Source organism: Etheostoma cragini, chromosome 12 (assembly GCF_013103735.1).
Source record: "Etheostoma cragini isolate CJK2018 chromosome 12, CSU_Ecrag_1.0, whole genome shotgun sequence".
Lineage (NCBI taxonomy): Eukaryota > Metazoa > Chordata > Actinopteri > Perciformes > Percidae > Etheostoma > Etheostoma cragini.
This window is the reverse complement of record NC_048418.1, coordinates 7,600,211-7,623,972: the sequence shown is the minus strand read 5'-3', so window position 1 is coordinate 7,623,972 and position 23,762 is coordinate 7,600,211. Positions and strand designations below refer to the sequence as shown.

General features: G+C 39.4%; 1 protein-coding gene across 1 annotated transcript in view; it reads left to right on the top strand.

The window, feature by feature from the left end:
- Positions 1–23,762, top strand: part of LOC117954284 (pinopsin-like) — a 44,864-nt gene that overhangs the window by 2,949 nt on the left and 18,153 nt on the right. The window contains exon 2 of the mRNA XM_034887963.1: positions 4,030–4,358. Coding sequence (XP_034743854.1) covers positions 4,030–4,358 — 329 coding nt within the window. The remainder of the gene's footprint in view (positions 1–4,029; positions 4,359–23,762) is intronic.

Sequence of the window (23,762 nt, the reverse complement as noted above, 5' to 3'; positions counted from 1 at the left end):
GTGTTTCTTTCTTGGTTTTTCTTACACAGTTGCCCTGTTGCTTTTCTGCTACAATTTTCAGTTCGTTCATCTTGATTGAATTGAATTTTCCTTTCTATAAAGAGCCTCTTGAAACTGTCAAACTTTTAAATTGAAAACAGACTCACAAACGCCACTTCCTCTGGGATAAGTTGGCAAATTTCAAAACAGAATTACTTCATTTCAGTCATGTCGCATAGAGTGAAGCGAGCCCCAGACGTTTCTCAGTATCTGAAATGTACTCTGATTTTATCTGCTGTCTCGCTAACCCGAGAGCTGTGTTGAGATTAAGCAGCATTGAAAGATGTGTAACACTGTCATCCACAAGGAGCCAATTTATTAAAATCTGTCCAACAGGACTTTGGTTTCTACAAGCTAAAACAGAGCAGAGAGTGAGTGAGTGTTTGAGAGAAAGAGAGAGAGAGATGACTCAAAGACATCATTAAAACCTCCATTGGTTATGAATGAGTAATTACTCAATGGGCTCATAAAAACAGTGAAAGAAAGACAAAGGGTGGTTTGGAATAAGTAAACGTGAAATTGATTGTTTAGATGATAAATCCTGTGTGCTGCCTTGACAAAGTGACTGTGTCTGTCTTCACCAAAAGTCTAAAAAGCCTTTCTGAATGATCAATGTTTCTTCAAATTAGAGGGCATCACTGTCAATGACAAAAGACATTGTTACCTTGGTGTTGACACGTTGTATTCTTGCTCCCTTGTGACATGGATTTCTGTTTTCATCCTGCTTTTAGCCTATAAAGTGTTAGTATTTTGACTAACTAAAAAATAGAAGATCCACCGCTTTGACTTTATGCTGAGAGTACAAACTGAAGACATTTTGTCAAGATGTGTGTCTCATAAACTGTATGTAGATCTATTTAGCCGCTTTTCCCTCTCTATTTTACTGAACCTCTATTGTCTTCCATTATACTGTGGAGGAACAGGAGAGCATCTTTATTTGTCACCAGGTCGGCATGTTTCTGCACACTGCTGGCTGCGTCCTCCTGCCTCAAGTGGTCTCTGCACACAGTCACTGGATTAACCTTGTACCAGTGGGCCCACTTACTGCATACTGAAGTTACATTTCCATGGTGCATGCATGCTCACACATGAACCAGCACAGATGCGGCCATTGAAATGGATGAACATGTAATGTAAAGGGGAGAGGAAGCGCGTGTGGATCACGCAGGCACAGGCAACACCTGGCCTGAGTGATGGTAATTTATTGCGAAATTGTAAGAAGAAGTCTCAGCGGTGAGAAAGAAAGCAGAACAAAGCTGCTCCGCCATAAAGGTCAGAGTGAGACAGCAGGCTAATGAGCCTGTGTAATTAATAGTATATTAAAGCTGAGAGAACCTTACAGCATACATAAATATGTTGTGGGTGATGGGTTTCTGGTTTGAATCAGATATTAGTGTGAATTATCATCTATGTACACGCAGAGAGTGATTTGCCAAAGCAGTCATCCTTAATGTAATCCAGACATTTGCAATCCAATCTCTCTTTACCCCTTAGTGCTTCTCCAGCAGTTTGGGTAGTTAATATTTCTGGCAGTTAAAATAATGCCTGTGATGACTGAGGGAAAATGCACTGGGATTTGTAGAGCAAACGGCTTTATTTGAACCTGTGTTTTTGATTCAAACTGTCTTTTCCTGGATATATCAGACACGTGATACTGAACCAGATGCTTTCTAAAAGACAAATGAAACAGAAACAGTGCGGGAACATCACAAAGACGGCAGAACAAAGATTTTCCTTTTTTTGTTTCAGACATTATCAGATCAGAAGATGTTTCACTGTTAGGTATTAGATCCAGCTACTGCTTTGATTCTGATGGAGGACGAGAAAGATGGGTGCTACGGGTATCTTTGACTATGACATTACATTGCCTCGAGTAAAGATTTTCTCGTCACTCACAGTGTGTCACGAGAGAAAGAGTTGTTCTCATCACGGCATGTGATGGGATCAGCTGATATAATCAAATTTTCATGTCAAAAGTGATAAATCATAATCAACTACAACACGTTTGTAGAGCTCCAGGGTTTGAAGGTTGCTGTCTGTTGGTGCGGCAACATGATCATTGCCAGAATCAAATATTGATTCCTTGGGGATGTGTCATGGAGGAGAGCTGCTAATCAGCTGCAGTTTTGAGAAATGGTGATTGGATTTGGCTCCATTCATACTAGATGTTATTAGTCTCTTCTTAAAGATGTGCTACACCACAAGCTCCCAGACTGGGTGTTGGGAAGAAAGGCCTCACAGAATTTACTCAGAAATCAAGTACTCATTCCTGTTACATTCTCTTCCTGTTAGTTTTTTTATTTATCAGGAAATCTGGGAGTGTATTATCCTGCTCATACCATTAGGGATGCACCAATACGATGTACTGGATTGGTGGATCCACTACTGGCCTTATTTTTGCTCAAGTTACATTCATACAGTCTCATTGGGCTACTGACTCTTAGAACAACCTTTAGTGCAATCCCTGGCCTCACCTTGCTTCACATAAAAATTATCCCGAGGAGTTCCACTTGGTACTCTTATTTCCAAAATTAAAAAATCTCTATACCTCACTGTTAACAGATCAGTTATTGGTATTAGCAGATGAGTTTGAGTTATCAGAATTGTTACCAGGAGAAAATACATTAGACTGGTGTATCCATGTTCTGTGTATGACTGCCATCCATCACAAGCAAACAGACCAGCCGCATTCAAAGCATCATCCATTATTTATCAGATTTTGACATCTTTGAACTAGTAACAAAATATGTTATTTGTCATTGCCATTCAAAACAACCCCTTGACTTTGGAACGACCTGCCCGAGGAGATAAGCCTTGCAGAATCAATGACTCTTTTAACTCAATTCTCAAAATCCATTTTTATAGACTTGCTTTCATGTGATGATTCTTTTTATTGTCCCTTCTGGTCTATCTATAGGTATTTGAGACCAGGCTATTTTCAAGCACAAAAGGCATTCATTCTGAAAGTTCCGTCGATGATGCTTGAAATGTTTGACTTTGAATTTACTGTAGCGAGTGGCTAAGAGTGAGCTGTAACAAGCATAGTGTTCTGCAGTGTAAATAAATGTCCCCTCTCAGTACACTACACAGTGTGTACATACTGTAAAGCAATAATAATAAACGTGTCCTGTAGATCTCAAGATCTCCAATCTCGCACTCAACGCTGCACTGCCTTTTTGTCCTCAGCAATCCACAAGCCAATAGGGACACTTTAATCTCAGAGCTAAGTTTGTTCCCATCTTGTTTTCTTACGTTTCCCTCTAATCATTCATTGTCCTGAGTTGTCGTTGCATGGACCACCTATTTAAAGGAACATCCAGTTCAGCTTCGCTGCAAGGATGGCCTTGTGTATAACAATGGCTTTAAAAAAAAACAGTAGAAAAAAGGCCAAGGGGTTAGCACGAACTGTGAGCTACAGGGTCTTGTGCCTCTGAATTACTGAGAAAGAAAAGCACTGAGAAAAGAGAGAGAGAGAGAGAGAGAGAGAGAGAGAGAGAGAGAGAGAGAGAGAGAGAGATAAGAAAGCTTCTAAAAAAACAACAACTTCTGTTTCACCGCATTGCTTCTGTCAAGCAGAGACATTACAGGTAGTGCTGCTGTTTATGATTTACAGCATTGTGTATCTGCTGCATGTGAACCAAAAGATTTGACGGTTCCACAACCACGTTTGCTATGGTCTAAGGTCAATTTTTTAAAAGTGGTATACACACAATGACAATGTTTTATTTTATGTTTTTATCAAAACCCATTCTCTCTTTAAAGCTAAAAAATAATAAGATGAAAGCTACTTTTAGCTGCACTTTGGATTTCAGAAAGATCTTTACATCACAGTGACTGTGTATGTGTTTCCTCACCACAGTAGATAAACATGTCTGTCTGTATGTGATGCCCTCATTAAATGTGAAGTACAAAAGTCAGGGTAAAAAAAGTGTAATCACCCCTGAGCATGCCTTCTACAATGTTACCTCTGTATGTGTGTCTACCCTGTAGGCATCGTCTCCCTGATCTCCCTGGCTGTCCTCTCCTATGAGCGCTACAGCACCATGGTGGCGCCCACTGAGGCGGACTCCTCCAACTACCGTAACATCTCCCTGGGCATCACCCTGTCCTGGGTCTACTCCCTCATCTGGACCATGCCGCCACTTTTTGGCTGGAGCCACTATGGTCCCGAGGGTCCTGGGACCACCTGCTCTGTCAACTGGACGGCCAAGACGGCCAACAACATATCTTACATCATCTGCCTGTTTGTCTTCTGCCTCATTGTGCCGTTCCTGGTGATCGTGTTCTGCTATGGGAAGCTGCTGTGCGCCATCAGACAGGTGAGGAAATATGGAGACGGGGAAAGCTTCTACTCGACCTGCAATAACTGCACAAATGAGCCTAGGTGCTCCTTCAACATTGGCTGCTGTGTTAAAGGTTTCGCGGGGTGAGAATTTCAACACTAAAACCATAAACTCCACAGCCCAACAACCCTGTTACTTAAGGAGACAAAATATATTCCCATAATGTTCTTTACAGCTTTAAAACAGAGAGTGCCCCTTACTGCCAGAAACTGCCAAAAACTAAGCAGATATTAAACAAATGCTAAATAAATGGCTGAATCTATATATTGTTTTTTTTCCAAAGTGCTTCACAATTTATTTATTCACTCTTGCTGCTCCCAATAAACTTATTACGAGCATCAGCAGGAACCGGTTTTAGTATTCTACCACATATTCTACCTGTAAAGCACAACACTGCAGAGAGACAAATTAAGCAATCAGCTGGTGAACACAGTGCAGCATTTAGTAGCTGAAGGTCCAGATATTTCCAAAACCAAGAAGAAGAGAAGATAGCAAAACAGAGCTAAAAGAGAGCCAGAGACGTATCCCAAATGAATGCTAATGTTAAAATAAGTTCTGTGTCTGCTGGAATTGTAAAACAACTGTTAGAAAACTGCTTTTTCATATCAAACAACAACGTTGCAATAAGTTAGTGTTGTGTTTACAGGCTGTTTCTGCTGACGCCCAAAACAGTTAATTAAGATTTTCCAGTTTCCATTACCCAAAACTTTTTTGTAACATAGTGGGACTTTCAATCTAGAGCAATGGGAGTTTTCCCAGTGCACCTCTCAACTTAAGAACAAAAGCCAGAACAGTGGAAGTTACATGTAATTCTATTAAAGCCTCTAGATGCTGGATACAGCAGTAAATAAATAACCAAAATACATAGAAGTTAAAAACAATATTGACACCTGCAAATTAAATGTCACAAGAGACAATGTTCTTGTCCTTATTTGGACAGGTGTTTCAGACACCTTCTGTAAACAATTTGTGCCTGTGCAGTGCAGAATGTGTGTCCTGAAACATCTTTTATTAAATCCAAGCACATCTTAACAGAAACATTAAGTTCAAACAAGAAAAGCAGACCATGACAGTTGTGTGCAAGTGTGCATCCTGATGAGTACTATGTAACACAATTGGATTATTGAATTCCTCAGCTATAATTGAAATAGATCTACTGTTGGTATGTCAATGAATTACAGCTCATAGATTAATTTGCAGAGCTGACCCTTTTGTTGCTGAGTAACTAAATCTAAAAACGTTATCTCGCTGATCTGACATTTTTCAGTTCAAGCTATTTTTCACCCAAAGCTGTGAACTAGTGAACCAAAACCTGCAGCTGCATTTCAAACGGCTGTTTTATAGCAAAGCTAATTGCCGTTATGAATCATAACCTGTGGTTTCATGCACTAAAATGACTAAAATGGGTGCAGTCAGTTTCTAGGTCTTTGTCAAGCGAGCTACATTTTCATTGGTCACAACACACGTGCAATTTGTTCACACATTTATCTAAATGGATTTATGTATTAAATACACTGGTCTCATATTCAGAAGGAGTTATGAGAGAGCCTGAATTTATCAAGCAATATGCAGGGTCTCTATTATTCTGCATCAATGGTTTTCACTTTGTTCTTTTTCTTTTGTCCCCTCTCATATTTTACTGTATCTATTTGCTGTGTTTCCTCAACACACACTGCTCTTTGTGTAGATGAAGAAAGAGGCAAAAGAAAGGAATAGCATTTCGTTCTCTCTCTCTGTCTCATTCAGCCCTTTTCTTGCTCTCTCTCTCTTATATATCTATTATGTGTTGGTTTCAGCTTCATTGCCCGGTTTTCCTGTCCCTTCTTTGTACAGGGTTAAATGTATCTTTGCTCGTTTGGCTCACCGTGCTGTTTGGGGTTGTTAAAGTGCTGCTCAATGAAGCAGGGTCACATGTGGGAAGACTGAATTAAGTCTGGGTTTGTTCCAAGTTGTTGTAATTTCGCTAGTCAACCAACCATCAGATGTGAGGGAGGACGCAGAGGGGCTAGGACATCTAGTTTTATAGGATGTGGTTCACTACATGTATGAAGGAAATGATTGGCCTACACAAATCACTTCATTTTAGTTGAATGCTTTATCTTAAGAATGTGACCTAATGTGAATATGTGCTTCTTGCTCACTTAAACTTTGCATCATCCTCTCAAATAAATTGCTTGCTGGTGGGTTTTTAGTAAAATAAAATGGACACAGACAGGAAAGAGAAGACAGGCACAGACAGCAATAAAGGCAAAGCTAATACCTGCTTGCCTGAACATGCGTTTTAGTGTCTGGCATCTCTTATTTTCCTGTGATTGGAAATTTAAGTTTTTTTCAGTGTAGAAGACAGGAGCTGTGTGAAAGAGAGGGGTTTGTCCTTTTACAGGCACTTCAATCAGGGGACATCTTGAAACAGATGCGTGCTTCTGAGCTCTGCTTTGGGTTATTTGTTTGGGAGCAAATTAACCCTGTGCCACGTTGTCAATGTCTACACTACACTACACTGCTGGTAAGGTAATGTGACTTAAATGATGACAGAAATATTGACTACATGACCGCAATGCATTTACTTACATGAGTGTATAATGCTATTTGCTTCACATATAGCACATCAAATGTGTCTTAGTTAATTAAAGTCAGTCTGTACAGATATGAAACATGCCTATATTATGTAATTTACATCTATTGTACTTATAACTTTTACTGCACTATTGTCAGCAGGTGATCTCACGATACAATAACATTTGCTGAAGAATTCAATTGGAATGAACAAATGCATTCATTTGACCACATCTAAAGCTTCATTCAACAAATTACACACACAATATCAAGATCTAAGTTGAATACATTCGTACAATCAAAAAATAAAAAAACTGATGTAACTACAAATTGTTCGTCTTTTAGGAGATTTCCATGGAAACTAAATTAGGTCCAATTTGCAAATGTGTTCCCCCCTTTTTTACCTTACTTCACGTGTTGTTTTGTGCACCCAAAATAGTGAAATATAGACATGAACCAATCCATCCAAAACAAGTAATCAATCAACATCAGTATCAATTACAGCACACTCACATGCTGTGTGCGCGCCATCAATTGCTCCAAATGTAGCAGACTGTGACTTTATTGCTCTTGCAGGCACTTCTGGGCACCTTCACCATTCACTTCAATCTGGACTGACTGACTAACAGTGACCAATGGGTTGGCATTTTCATCCCTAATAGCTACAAACTCAATCCAGAATTTCTACATGTTATCTGGCTAATGAACGATGAATTAATTAAACAACAGCTGTTATCTCCGATTGCCAGTAAAATTGGCAAAACCTTGTATGCCATTACCAGTACGCTGTGATCAGTTTAAAACTGAAGGACATGGGGACAGAGTTTGGGTATTTTGGTATCAGGGACAGCACTGTTATGATGTTATGCCACAAATGCAGTGCAAAAACATAATAATGCAGAAAGTGATTGGTTTTTCACCACAAAGTTACTTTTACATAATGTGGTGTCTCACTTGATATTTAAGATTAAATAAAAGACAATAATCATCAAATTACATTATTTTGATTTGGTAAACTACAAATTATTTGGCCTGAGGACAGAAGGCATAACCAAATGGTTGAAGTGATGCCCTTTGGCTCTGATAAACTGAGTTTGGTTGAATCATCAGAGCCAGTAAATTTCCTGATCCAAAGACCATCTGTCCAGATTATTTCCTTCAGTTAGCCTTAGCAACAAAAATGTCATCAAAGCCATAGTAGAAAGCAGCATCTTGTTGATTACTGCTTTGACAGAGTGACATGGATAGACTACAATAATGAAACTTGCAATCATTTTCATTATTTATGTTCAAGAAAAGAAGATGGCAAAATATGTACATGAACACATACACACACATCTAAGGAGTCTTCGGTTAGATCACCATTGGCTTTCCGCCTTGTCCCAACATCTTTACCCTTGGCCTGAATTCATAATGTGACTCACATGGCCCTGTGGATATCAAGCGACACTCAAGTGCTACAATATTTCTCCAACATGCTGTAGGCTATCAAGGCACAGAGGCAGAGCTGGAGAGAGGGAGGGAGATGAAGATATCAAGAAGAAGTGAAGGAGGCAGACATGAAAGGAAGTAAAGGAGGGGAGGAAGGGGAGAGCAACAGACTGTGACTGCTGGGGTCCACATTTTGTGCTGGCCCACATCCAGTGCACTGACCTTGCACTGGTCACGAGGTAATTTCATTGGCCACACATTTCTTTCCACTTTTGTTTTTATTTCTTTGTTCACATTAAGGCCCCTGATGTTCCTCACCACAAACTCTAGAGTGATGGTACAACTCGACTTGCTCTTTTTGGTTTTCCATTAGCAAAGGTTGTGCAAAGTAGGCTAACGGGTACTTTTTTTTAACCAGTTCTCACTCACAACTTGTTAAATACAGACACCCGATCAGTCGGATACCGACGCAAAAATCACCCTTTAGTGTTCGTATGGAATACACCGGGCATAGCAGCAGCGTTAGCTGACATAGTAATAAGGCGGACAACAGGTGCTAGTAGTATGAAAGACCGACAATCCACTTAAGGAGGTTAGTTAAAATTCTGCAAACCACTCATGGTCAGAGACAATCTTCACTAGCGCCACATGGACATCCCGCACAAACCCAGAATTTTTAAAACAACCAACAATAGCAACTACACATTTCTGTAAACTAGATTTTAGTTCCTCTCTTTGGTTGCTGATGAAAGGATTCAGCAAGTGTCACAATAAAGATTATGTCACAGCAATTTTGCACTGCATTTCTATGGTGACAATCCCACCTACACTGAGGGGAAATAAATGGGAAACAAAAAGAAAAAAGTACTGAAATTAAAAAAAAAGTGAGTTGAGCAGAGCCAAAGCATGCAGTGACAAAAAAGGACAGACAGACAGACAGACAGACAGATGCACAGCTGTGAAAACGCTTCTTAGCAACTCTTGTGGGGGAGTGGCGAGATGCCGGAGGCTGGTTCTCTGCAGAGTACACAGCATGCTCAAAACGTAGATTAACTCTCCATCAGATTGGCTCCAAGATGAAGCTCTAGTTCTCTTTGTTTTAGAAATGCCTTGTATTGACTCATTGTCTTGTTGGGTCCTTGATTTTTTTACTTGTATTTCTTCTTCTCTGCATTTCCTTTGCCATAATGTAGTATTTTCTCCAACTCGTTCACATCAGTTTTTGGACTTTTCTGTTTTCTTGCTTGTGAAAAGCACATCTCCACACAATAGGGCTACAACTCATGATTATTTTGGTAATCAACTAATTTGTTATCTCTCTCTCACACACACACACACACACACACACACGCAAACACACACACACACGCACACACGCACACACACACACACACACACACACACACACACACCCACACACACACACACACACACACACACACACACACACACACACACACACACACACACACACTCTCACATTCCCAGCTTTCTCATTTACCTTTTTTACTATTTTCAAAGCTCTCTTTCAATCTCTTTCTCTGAATCCTCTGCCCTCTTCACATATTCTTTCCCTTTCAGTGTGCCATCATTATCCATCTCTCTCACCTTGGTTGTCTTGGTTGCTATTATTGCATCCATTACTTCTCTAGCCCTAATCACCTCTCCACAAAGCAAACCAAAGTATGCCATTTTTGTATGGCAATAAGAAAGATGTTAACACCTGAAAGCAATTTCAGAAAAAAGGTGTGTTTATTTGTGCTTTAGAAGTAACCGCTTTTTAACAGGACTAAGAGTCTACAGTGCTCACAGCTCTGTGAGGCTGTACTTAGACACAGCTGTGCTTTGAGCTAAATGCTTATTGTAGGATGCTAAGGCTATGGTAATTAACACTAAACACTAAGTACAGCTGGTAGCTGATGGGAATATTAGTTTCCAGGTAATTAGTCATAAACCAAAGTATTGGACACATTTACATTTTGAACTGACACTAGACGAAAGTCAAGGAATCACCAAGGTTATTATAATTATTGTTAGAGGTTTCAGGTACAATACAGGTCATTTTTGCAACAATCCACAACAACATGCACATTCCCAGAGCCAAGTTGCTAGCATGGCTAAACAGACTTTCAAAACTTTGAAGCAGTTCAATTGAAGCTAATGTTCAGTAGTCATTAGTGTTGCTATTACATTAAGTTTGCTTTTTTTTTTTTTTTTTTTTTAAGTGAATGAAAATGAAAATGTCACAAAACCCCATTATTTATTTATAAAAAGCTTTCAGCTATCTTGCCTTCCTCAGAGTGGTGACATTGTTTTCTGCTTTCCTTTTGCACAGTCCATCGATCAGTTATGGGACTTACAGACTTCAACTTTCTCAAAACAGTTGTAAAACAAGCAAAACGTACTGTTGATACTAGACAATACACACTCACAGTATATTTCTAATGCCAGTATTTAGCCCCAATGAAGGGTGTAGGTACCATTATGTATTTTCAGATGATGCAAATGCTAGGTACAAAGCAGCACCTTTCAAGTCCAATAGCATTGGGATCCCTGATATCTGCTAACCCCTCTTTTTCAATCTGTGGACATGCTGGCTGCTCCTACATCCAAGCTGGGAATTTGATAACCTTATGAGGAACACGTCCTTTTAAATTACGGTCAAAAGTGCAGCCGACGTCCAAAATCCACTAGGAAACCTGAGAGAAAGATTAAATCTAGTGTGACAGAGCTGTAATCTGGTTTGAGCGTTAAAATTGATAATGCGTTCCTCAGCAGCTGCATTCCAGTTGTATTTGTCTTGTTTTAAAGCAATCTAGTGTGACATTGTTTATGTGGCAGTAAAACCACGAGGAGCCTCTGTACATCAGCAGATGTTAATTGATGTTCAGTTTCCCAGTAGCCATTGTACTGATCAAAGTGTCAGTTACAGTGTCCTCAGAGACCACAGCGGCTCCAACGTCAGACCTTTACCAGTACACGGTCAATCCAGCTCTAACACAGAGGTCAAACAGGCCACTCCCGTCAAATCCCAAAGCCCCCCGAGTCAGTTGTGACCATTTTAAGCATTAATCAGAAGCTTTTCTAACACTATGTTAATCTTAGTCAAGGACACATGTCAGGCACATGATAAATAGTAAATGTAGGAACAAGTTTTATCTAATAACACATCATGTTTGCTCTGTATTTACTCAGACAAACCACAAATAACAAAATGTGCAAAGTGTGTTGCACTTGAGTAATTTACACTTAAAGCATGCACAACCTTTTTGTGAGCTAGACTTTCAAAACGACAAAAGACATTTTATTTTAAGGTGCCTTTAATAGAATAGATTTTTGAGAGCTAATGTTTCTTGTGTCTGGCAGAATAATAAAGAATAGAATAAACAGTAAAATGGAGGGTTATTTGAGTTGGGTGGTATTAAAGAGTAGTAATATACCATTAACTTAACTTATCTCCAGTCTATAGTCAATGTCCCTCATTGACCTTCTACTGAAACAGTAGCAAAAATAGCAATCACAGTGGTATTATTTAAGAATACTACATTATGAAAAGGGTCCTGGGGTTTAAAAAGGTTTTGTATAATTCAACATTGTTTTTACCAGCATTTCATATTGACCGTACAAGACAAACGTAAGGCATAGTTTTTGTCACGTTAACATACAAAAGCTTTCCTGTTTGTATTATTGACCCAGTCACTCAAACCCCATCTACCACATGGGCAAAACATAAAATAATTAGTTAATACCCTGTTAATTATTGATATTTGAACCATCAATCATGCACTGTACAGTGAATGTGCGTCTTCTAATTCCCATTGCATTTGCTTTCAAACTGGGCCAAAAAGTTTTGAAATTATCATCCCAGGTTTTTCTCTTGTGCTGGCATCCCAAGCGGAAAGTGCAGACATGAATGTTACCAACTGTAAATCACAGCAAAGACATACTGGCAACACAGCTGGCTGTAGAATCAATGCAACGTGTGGTTGGATCATACATCTAAAATAGAGCTCTGAAAATATTTTCCACAAAGACCTTGAGTTGTGTTCCACAGTACTATAGTGTCAGCCCAGTCTTCTTGGGGAAAATGTTATTGATTATTGGATCAGCAGGCAACATCTAGGCAACATTCTTCTTGCAACATTTAGAGCCAATATGACTTTGCTATCTGAAGTATTTTTTGAAGCAATGAAGCAAGACAGAAAAGAGAAAAGTATGGCTATATATGTTGGGGGTAGTGAATGGGCCGGGGTTTGTGCCTGATCAAAGACCTTTACTTGAAAAAATAAAAATTTTAAAATATTTTGACCATAACCACAATCCTACATACAGTCTCCTTAACAACCATACCCTTGTTGTCATGTGCAATTGTTTCAGGAGGAAAGAATTTGAAAAAAATGTTCCCAGAGTTTTCAGAGGAATTCAATTTATCAACATTCTTGTCTGGTGACAGGGAAGGGGTTTACCGGTTTTGTTGGCAAATTGCATTTGAAAGGACCTTTGAGATGGGAAAGCCTTGCCAAACACATTAAAACTGATCCAATCATGACATGTGGACTTTAAAGGGTGAAGCCCTGAAATGGAACACAGCTTAAAGCCGTCTTCCAACAGTTGTGTCCAAAAATGAAGATATGAAATGTCATTTATTTGAGTAGCTCTCAAGCAGAGCCAAAAGATCACCACTCCATTGATCTTTTTATAAACACACATGAAGTGTTGTGTCTCCTTAAGGAGCCAACTTTGACTGAACCTAGATGGTACCAACACATTTAGATTTAATTTGGCCGACTAAAGGAATTAATTCAATATAGGTGATAAAAAACCCTGTGGCAATGCTTTCATCTGACAAAACTAATAGTTGCAAGTAAATAGCTTAAAGCAAGAAGCCTCTATTTGTTTCTTTGTTGTGTGTGTGTGTGTGTGTGTGTGTGTGTGTTTTTGTGTGTGTGTAAAAAGGTACTGAATGCATGGTGGCCATTGTTTCTCCCTTTACTTATATCCTTGGCTCTCCGCCCGTCCTGACCCAATAAGCAATGTCCTAATTGGGGCATTTGAGTGTGACACAGTCTCTCATCTGGCACTGCCAGCCTCTGCAGTCGTCTGTCTCTAGGATGCAACAGCATTTCAATGTTGGCTGACACGCATTCACAATGATTCATCCCGCAAAGCTGTGATATACAGTGATGTGTTCCTTAAAAATATAGCAGTCATTCTTTACTATATGGACACTTGTTTATTGAGGGTTGGCTTCCCGCTGTTATGAAAGTGTGTGCTTACGCCGGCTCCGCCCCGTCTGTGTTTCTCCTAAGGATCTAACACACCTCTTGAGGATTCTGTATTGGAAATGGGGCAGCAGCCACAGACATATTATCGCTTTGAGTGGGTTCATTTTGACCTATTTACAAGTGTGGACTTGTAACCCAGGCCTCCCTAATACACGCTGTATGATTATGGAAAACATTTTGGTTTGTAATTTGAAGCTCTGTAATTTACCCTCTGCTTCTTCTTGTGTCCTGTAACCAAATTGTCTTCCTCTGCGCGACATTTTGGTCCTCTATTTTAATAGGGCTGCACAATTAATCACTATTTGATTGAAATCGCAATATGAAGAACTGCAATATTGCAGGTATGGCCCCACAAAGTATGTGTCAAACCATTCTGAATGAAGTATTGTGACGCTGAGATATCCCAGCCTGCAAATTGTATTCTACAGACTAAATAATTTTTGTTCAGTACAAATCCTTGCAGAAATCACACTGTAAATCATTTTAATTATTTAGATTTTAACAATTTTCAGTGAAAATGAGGATAATGATAAAAGATTATCACTCCCTCCAATATTTTGAATTATAACGCAATCGCAATATCAGTAAAAAATAATCGCAATTAGATCATTTCTTCATATCGTGCAACCCTAATTTGTAACATTTCTATTTCTCATAGAATCTCAAAATTTTTCATAACATCAGACCCTTGAGCTTTAGTTCAGATGGTTAACTTTAAAGTTTCCCATCTGAATGCTAAAGGCCGGAGAACGCTTCCACGCGTAGCTGACAATAAACTCTAAAAACATTTCCCTCAGCCTTAGGTTGGGATTGCAGTGCAACGACCGGCATAATCAGGGTTCTCATTGGATTTCTCTCCATCTTTTCAGCTCGTACTCTGTGACCAATCCGTTACCTTTTCTGCAGTTCTGCATACTGCAGCAAAGTTTTAAAAAGGATTTTTCATACTGGGACAATCAATGATCTTGAATGTGTTTCAAACCATAGATAGGGAAATCCTAAGGGTTGTGGTTGTGTGTGTGTGTGTGTGTGTGTGTGTGTGTGTTTGTGTATGCACGTGTGCTGGTTCTAAGGCAGATCCAGCCCACAGCTGAGTGATGAGCCATTAATTGATGAACCACATAACAGTCTTACTCTGTGTGTATGTGGTTAAACATGCACAGGGGTGGGAATAACAATCATACAACATGTGGTACATGCAAGTCTGTAAGAGTTACACTGTACAGAAAGCATTTTGTAAAATGTCTTATATAATATCTTGAAACAATTATGTCATCAGGGTATAACAAAGACGCTGCCGAGTTGCATTATGGGAATTTTACTTTTCCAGTGTTCTTTTTTTATTCTGTCTGTCTCTAGTCAGCTCCCCAAAGTAATTATATTGCCACACTAAATCCCTAAAATGTCCCTTAAGTCCTGCTATGTTTTATAACCACACCTAAAGAATATAATTGTTATATTCCAGTTCAATCTTGATGGTATGAGCGTCTTTCTGCCATTTTGGTTTTGCTCTCAATGAATGCATGGAACATGGAACTGGACTTCTTGGAAGGTCACTGAGGTCATTAGGTCTCCTCTGTTTGTTGTGTGTCTTTGGAAGTTTGGGTGTGAATATAGATGGAACACATATTGAGTTTTCTCAGTACACAACCACTGTAAAACAAAGGGCAACATTCAAGATGCATATGGTGGCTCGGTGCAGTTTACGGCACTAGCTGTTTAATAATTTCTGTAGTTCATTCAATTTACTGGTGAAGCTCTGAGTGAGTGAGTATGTCCATTAATAACCAATTGCATGATTGTAAATCTGTCTTTGTGTCAGTCCACTTGTGACTAGCAATGTAACGGTGTGAAAATGTAACCGCATGGTTATAGTGATCAAAATGATCGTTGTTGGTATTATCACAGTATTTTTAAAAGTGTGTTAAGTATGTTCAGAAAGCACCGATAGGCCTACACAAGCTGAAATAGCTTTAAAAATGTTCATTTTATTACAAAAATATAGGCAATAGGCTTGTACAAAAGCCTAAAAGTAAATAATAGTGCACATTATTAAGCATATAACAAGAAATTATACTAAGAATTGCATTAATTTCTCTGTAATAATTAATATAAATTTAACATATTGCTCAGTAACACAACTTGAGAATAAGTCACATCTATTATAGGACACGGCGGAGCAAACAGTGAACACCCTTAATAGCTAAGCACATGGCTCCACAGCACTAGTCTGTTTACTGGCGATTGCACGTTGCTAGCAAACACAACCTGAATATCAACATGTGGCTGCACAAGTAATATAAAACAATGTGCACATCTATCAGCTATGCAATAAGAAACACAACAACGGAAATATTATCAAGACCATATCTCTCTCACAGGCTAAATTTCCACATCTTAGCAGAACACTTTTTGAAAATAGTGAGGCAGTGAAACCCATGACAGATTAGTGAGCTACAGAATAGTCTTAACTTATGATCTGGGCTACCCACATCACTTCAACAAGTCTAAAATGGAAAAGAAAAGAAAAAAGATCAAGAAAATCGTCTGCTACATTCTGTCCCTTTCTCCTGTGAATATATTGTGCCTGTGCAGCAACTTCAGGATACTCATATGAAGCTGGGAAGGATTCAACACAGGGTTGCCACACCTTGGTAATCCACCGCGATAATAAGGATATTTGAAATAAAAACCGTAAATGTTACATCAACATTTCTACTGTGGTTTACCGTTACACCAGTAATTGTTACATCCTTACTTGTGACTGTGAGTTTGATTGAGCGTAACTCAAACCCTTCAAATGAGCAATGGAATTGGAATTTAACACTCACTCTTTCAAAACATAAAAGCCATCAAGTGTTCAATTTAGTTCAGTGTAGTGAAATTTTGCCCAAAGATTTCCACCTATAAGTTAAATTTACATTCTGCTGGGGTTAGTTTCAGTAATTTAGAGATTCATGCAGATGATTTTAGAATCAGGATGTGAGGCTTTCTTGATTTCAAATATGTCACTTGTGTTTGCCAAAAGCAGGCATGTGTTGGAGTTGCCATGGACCCTTCTTCAACATCTTGCTCATAGCCAGCAAATATAATCCATTTGTTCTTTGTATTTGATGAACTCTATGAAGACTTCTTTATAGAGTTCCCCCACCTCTCAGTCTCGAGTCCCCTTAGAACTCCAGATGCAGGATCTTTAGACGTATCCAAAAGCAATCTAACTGAGAAAAAAAATCCCTTTAGGTCTACAGTTCAACAAGTCAATTCCATGTTGCCTCCACAGTGCTCCCCTCTCCCTTAGGTAGAGTGTTATTCCAAATAAAAATGAATGTCCTGGCACATCTCAATCCTAAACACACACCAACCTTGCATTTACAACATCTGTTCCTGAATTCCCTCAGCAGCCCAACAGAGCCTCACCCTGAATTAGATTTCCAATTCCCTCCCTTTACAAGTTGTTTGTCTGTCGAAAGCAGCTGGTGATGCTTATTCCCCAGTGCTCGACACATTTACTTTACTCTCCCTCATCCAATAAAAGTTACAATCATGCTCCTTTTCTGCACAACGAGGGGAAGAGATGGAGCAGGTGGAGGGAAACGAGCATAGAGATATGGAGAGGTGTGTGTGTGTGTGTGTGTGTGTGTGTGTGGGGGGGGGGGGGGTGTTGGGAGGGTCAGTGAGTGTTTGTAAAGAGACTCAGCAGAGCGTTGGGGATTCTTGCTGAGAGAGGCCCTTTGATGGGGATAGGCAGGCCACAGGAGGCTGGTGGAGTCTAGGACTACTGCGGCAGACACAAATCCTGTGATCAATCATGTTGAGAGGCCAACAACTGCGCTGGCAGAACAACAAGGCCGACTCGGGAGCTGGAAAGCTCAGGAAAAACAAGCCAGTTGAAAGTGCAGTGCCTCCTGTATGTCTTTTTCCTTCTGGGCGGTGTGTGTGTGTCTGTGTTACTGTTTGACTAGTTGTCTGGGTGCCCAGGTGCGTTTAAATATAAAAATCATGTCTTTCAGTTGAATTATGTTTGTGTTTTTATATAATAGTTCTTGAGACTATATTGCATGCAGAGTGGGTGTATACATCTGATCATATTTCTGTTTCAGTGTGTGTGTACTTGTGCGAAAGCCCCAAGGCGCCAGTGTGTGTGTGTGTGTGTGTGTGTGTGTGTGTGTGTGTATCTGTGTACTTGTGTGCAAGCCCCAAAGCGCCATCAGCAGACTGGAGTTGTTTACAGCTGATTGTCCCCCCCCACCCCCCTTAACCACTTCAAGTAAGTAACTTCAGAGATCTGTCACTTATACAAATCACTGACATGTTTTGATGTGACTTTTAGCATTAGTTTAACGTTTGTTCTTGGTGACTGCAGTTTCCCCCCCTTCTGACAGAGCGGGTGGAGTGGAGAGGGGATGTGATGGAAGGGTGAAAAGTGAGGATGTAGTTTTCTGAGGCCATCATGTTCTGGTGCCAGGATCTGACTTTGCTTTGATATTGTAGTGTAGTTTCAGCTGTCACAGCCCTGCCAACGGCAGAAAGATCATACCGAGGACTCTTCCTAACAAACCAACAAAGATTTACAGTTACTTTTTTTGTGAACTTTCTGCAATTATGGCAACGCATGAAACAAAATGAGCCACTTTTACTACATTTACAATCCCTGTATTGTGGAGCCCTTGCTTTCAGTCAGACGCCAGAAGAGAGGGTGTTTGGAGAGTAACATATATAGAGATGTTCCGATACTATTTTTTGCTTCCCAATACCGATTCTGATACTTGAACTTGCGGATCGGCCGATACAGAATACTGATCAGAAACCAGTGTGTCATGTATTTTATAATGTTTTAACAACTGCATACTACTATCCATGTGTGGATGTGATGTGCTTTCTATATTTGTTGTAGGTCTGGCTCAGAATAAACTCTTTGTGAAACATGAAAAAACACAAACAATGAATTCCACAGAACTCTCTTTTATTATCCAGTTTGGCAGTCAGTTATAACGGAAAAAGAACATAAATAAAACTACTTTAACGTAGATTTTCTTTAGGTGTTTTTTTAATGTGGTATCGGATCAGTGTATAAACTTGAGAACTTCCTGATACCAACATTTTAGGCAGCAATACTGATACTGGTATCAGAACATCTCTAGACATATGATACGTTCATGTTTACCGAATAATCATATGAAGAAACCGTTATGATCAATCAGTTTTTAAGGAGGATGAGTTTCCAAATCTCAAGAGCCGTGGCCTAAGTTCAGAAGTTTCTTCCTCATTAAATAACCTTTAAAAAGGGATCTTCTATTTTGTTCTTCTCTAACCCTAATACTCTTCATAACTTTATTCACGGCAATTGTCACAAGATGATACATTTTTGTCTCTCAGCTTTTCAAAGTTAGATGCAGCTGACTTACAGACATGTAAATGAGGAAAAGGTTTTTGTGAAAGATAGGAGATACAAAGTGAGAATTTACATTAAGTGCACTCAGAAAGCTGCTTCTAATCTTTCTTTCCTGGTTGAGGTGGTGTAGTGTTGCAAAGCTGTTCCAGCTCACCTCTCCAAAGAGTTTCACAAGTGTTGACGGTGTATTCTCACAAAAATATACTAATTGCTTCGAATAATTTACCTTGAGTCTCCGAGTCTCTAGGTGCACATAAAGAAGACAGTCGGAGAAGGTCATTTGTTCAGCTTGCTTAGCTGAGTGCACTTACATGACACCATCTTTTAATGTGGTGTGTGCATGTTTGTCAAACTAGCAAGGCAAACATGGCTGCAGCTGCCACACAGTTCTTTCCAGCGAGGTGACCGTTGGCCAAGCTGGAAGGATAAATGGCTGATTACAACATGGGGCAAACTCCGACAACAACTGGCTAACATGTGAGAGGGGAACTTTAGTATTCTGATTGCAATTAATAATTGGACTCATGGGAGTCTCCATCAACAGAAACCAGTAACAAATCTACCTACCTTCACGCTGCTCTTCCCGCCCCCATTTCTCCGCCTGCGTGATTTTCAATCTCCCACCTCTCCTCTTTCTCTTCTCTCTGCTGCACGATTCCCACCCATACGCTTTCACCTCTCAAAAAAACTCTCAATTATACCTCCCTATTTCCACACCCTCTCCATCTTCCTTTGACTATTCTCAAACCATCGCCACCACCATCAATCTGACAGTCTAATAGACAGTGTCTGATGCTGCTGAGGGCCGGCAGCAGCTGGGGAAGGCGCAGGAGTTACTGACTGCCTTCAACCTCTTACGGCTGAGGTGATTTTCAGCAGCCGGTAAGGGTAAGCCGAGTGTGGGTCGTGGAGGAAATAATTAAACAGAAGTTGCAAGCCAGTCATCGCCTCCTTATTCAACGCTGCAACACAGGGGTGAGCGTTACAATATGATGACTTTACAGCTCTTGTCGGAGCAGTTTCTAAAATTTAAGGAGTCAGAGTTGTCAGTTACAGTGGGGCTCGAAAGTTTGGGCACCCCAGGTAAACATTTGTATTAATGTGCATAAAGAAGCCCAAAAAAAAAGATGGAAAAATCTCCAAAAGCCATCAAATGACACATTAGACATTCATATGTCACAAAAAGTTAGATTTTATTTCCATCATTTACACTTTCAAAATAACAGAAAACTAAAAAATGTCATCTGCAAAAGTTTGGGCTCCCTGCAGAGTTAATACCTTGTACTGCCCTCTTTGGCAAGTATCACAGTACAGCAGTCTTTCAATTCTTGTTTGAGGTATCTTTGCCCATTCTTCCTTACAAAAGTCTTCCAGTTCTTTGAGATTTCTGGTCTGTCTGTCACGCACTGCTCTTTTAAGGTCTATCCATAGATTTTCAATTATGTTGAGGTGAGGAGATTGTGAAGGCCATGGCAAAACCTTCAGTTTACGCCTCTTGATGTAATCCACCATGGATTTAGAGGTGTGTTTAGGATCATTATCCATTTGTAGAAACCATCCTCTCTTTAACTTCAGCTTTTTCACAGATGGCATCAAGTTAGCGTCCAAAATTAAAACCTACAATCTGAGGGCTGTTAATGGCCAAGTTATTGTTGAGGATGAGTTCTTTAATTTTCTTGCAGTGAAAATTATGACTCAGGATGAGCTTGTTACTGTGCTCATACTACAGTAGATTCGGTGTACTTTTGAGGAATATATCTCTGCCCAAGGATGCTATTTTGTGTTCTGATGTAAATTGTAACATAAGTTCTCACCGTGACGACCTTTGAACTATGTATAAACGTAATGTGGGATCTGTGTAAGAGGCCAGCAGGCCATTATTTATTTATCCTTATAAAAGACAGAGCATCAAGCCAGGGTGGAATAAATATGTGGTAATTTATCATGCTGAAGCTAAGGTTGCATTTGAGGCCTGGGTTCAGGCACGCAGGCTGAGAGTGGGGCCAGTCTTGGAACTCAAAAAGCGTACTAATGCAAGTTATAAATATGCACTACGTTATTTCAACAAACATGAGCAAGAAATAAGAGCAGACTCTATGGCTGAAAAGCTCATTGGTAGTGATGTAACTGGGTTCTGTAAGGAGGTGAGAGCTCTGAACAGGGACAATACATCATTACCATGCAACGTAGAGAGAGTCTCTGGGGCTGATTACATAGAGTTGTGGAGGCAACATTACTTTGACCTATTTAATTGTGTTAAAAGCAAACAGTATGAAGTTGACCATGTCGTCAATAATGAAACAGTTGGAGTTACAGCCAATGAAATCTATCTAGCTTTTACACAGCTAGTTGAAAATAAAGCTAGCGGATCAGATCATATTACTGCAGAGCACCTGAAATGGGCCAACCCGAAGGTTGCAGTTGTCCTTGCCATTTCTTTTACTGGCTTTATGTCTCATGGGGTGTTGCCAGACTCTCTGTTGTCCATTACTTTTGTGTCCGTCATTAAGGACAAAGCGTATGATTGGTAACATGCAAATGAACCATCTCATGTATGCAGATGACTTGGCTGTTGTCTCTCCCAGCAGTGTGGGGTTTCAGGAGTATATGTTACAATTACGGTGTTGAAAATGATGTGAGATATGATACCAAAAAGAGTTTGGTTATGATCTGTGGAGTGAAAGAGGATAAGGACCTTATTTTTCCATCTGGCAGGGCAAGTGCTAACTGTTGGTTTTAAAATGTATTTGGGTCACATCCTCACAGATCAAATGCCAGATGATGACATGTATAGGCAGCATCACATGTTATATATATATATAGATATATATATATATATATATATATATATATATATATATATATATATATATATATATATATATATATATATATATATATATATATATATATATATATATATATACATATACATACATACACACACAGGCTAACATGCTTGCCAGAAAGTTCTCCTGGTGTTCTGATACTGTCAAGATAAACCCATTTAAACCTATTTATTTTGGACTGCTTTTTACACTGCCCCCTTGTGGGTCAAGTTTAAAAAGGCAAGCTTAAATGAGCTGCGGGTTGCTTATGATTGTTTGCACATTCTTCTCAGGAAACCTAGCTGGTGTAGTGAAAGTGAATTGTTCTGTCAAGCAAGAGTTATTACATTCTCTGCTTTACTGAGGAATTTGATGTATAAATGTATTGGTCGCCTGAATTCTTCTTGTAACTCTGTCGTTTCATATCAGATTGAACCGAGGAGGTTCAGTGCTTTGCGATACCCTTATGGGATTATAGCTGTCTTGTTTAATTGGTGTCTGTCTTGTCTATCTGTATCTATTTTTTATTTTTTTTTATGGACCGTGAGTCTAATAATAAAGACTACCTATCTATATATCTATCTATCTATCTATCATTCACAGGCAGACCAATTTTATGTGTATTCGGAACTGCTGGAGGACACTGGGGATATTACACAAGCCTGCTGGCCACGTATCAAATAAAGAATAACCCGGATCCTGCTACAAAAAACAAAACACTTAATTGAGCTAAAAAAGTTGAAAAGAGACTCCCTCCACCAAGGTTAGATTAGGACCTAATCTGACTTTAGTTGAGGGAGTCACATAATCATTAGGTCAACAGATTATTATAAGGTAATAATAATAGCATCATTTGCATTCTTTGCATTCTTAAAATCAATCTTGGAAGAAGTCCGACTACAGTTTTTGACTTGAAGGAAAGAATTATGTCTATTTAGCTGCTTGCTAAAGAGCAATATTAAGCTGACAAGAGTATTTGATTACACTGATGCTGAGCATGAAGGTCCAAACTGCTTATTACAGAGCTGCAACAGCGACACTAGTCTTGTTTTCACCTTACATGCAAGCGTATGTACGTGGTCCGAACAAGGGCACCAGACTTTAAAAAATTAGCCTTGCTTCATGATGAAATGCCACATTGCTTGTAAGGAAATAACGGGAGAAACAGGTGAACAAGCTGTAAGAGTGACATATTTATGCCTACAGTATTTGAAACGTTCATGTGTTTTTTTTAAAGTTGGTGCGGTGGTATCAGTACAATTAGAATATACCTAAATCAAATTACATTTTTTATAATTAGATTATTACTACATGTGTCGATCAGCTACACCTCAGGAAATTAAAACACATTTAAATTTTAGATAAATGTGTGCCATTGAGATACTGCTGAATTAAGCAAGAACAATAGTTTCATTTCTGGCTGGCAAACAAAGCATTTAATTTCTCCTTTTCAACTTTAGCTAGTGTTTAAATCAACATACTGTATGTAGTCAACAGAATATGCCTTATATTGGGGTTGAACTATTCTCTTTGAAAGTTAACGATACTTGTAAAAATGATCAAAATGATAGGATGGACGTTAGGAGTCTGTGGGACATTTCCCCTCCAATAGACTTTTCTATCACAGACAAGGCTATTACAACTTCTGTCTGAAGCCTGCAGGGGCCCTGACCTGATTCTAGACGAGGAACTGTCATACAAAGCCCACAGTGCAGCCCCAACCAAAGCCAAATAATCCATCCAATCTGAGCTTTCCTCACCCAGGCCTCTGCTTAGCTCTTTGCTCAAACTATAATCATCCCCCGCCTTGACCAATGCTGCACCAACTGCAGACTGCTGAAATATTCTTTTTAACTGAATCAATTATTCCCCCAATTTTAGCATGTCC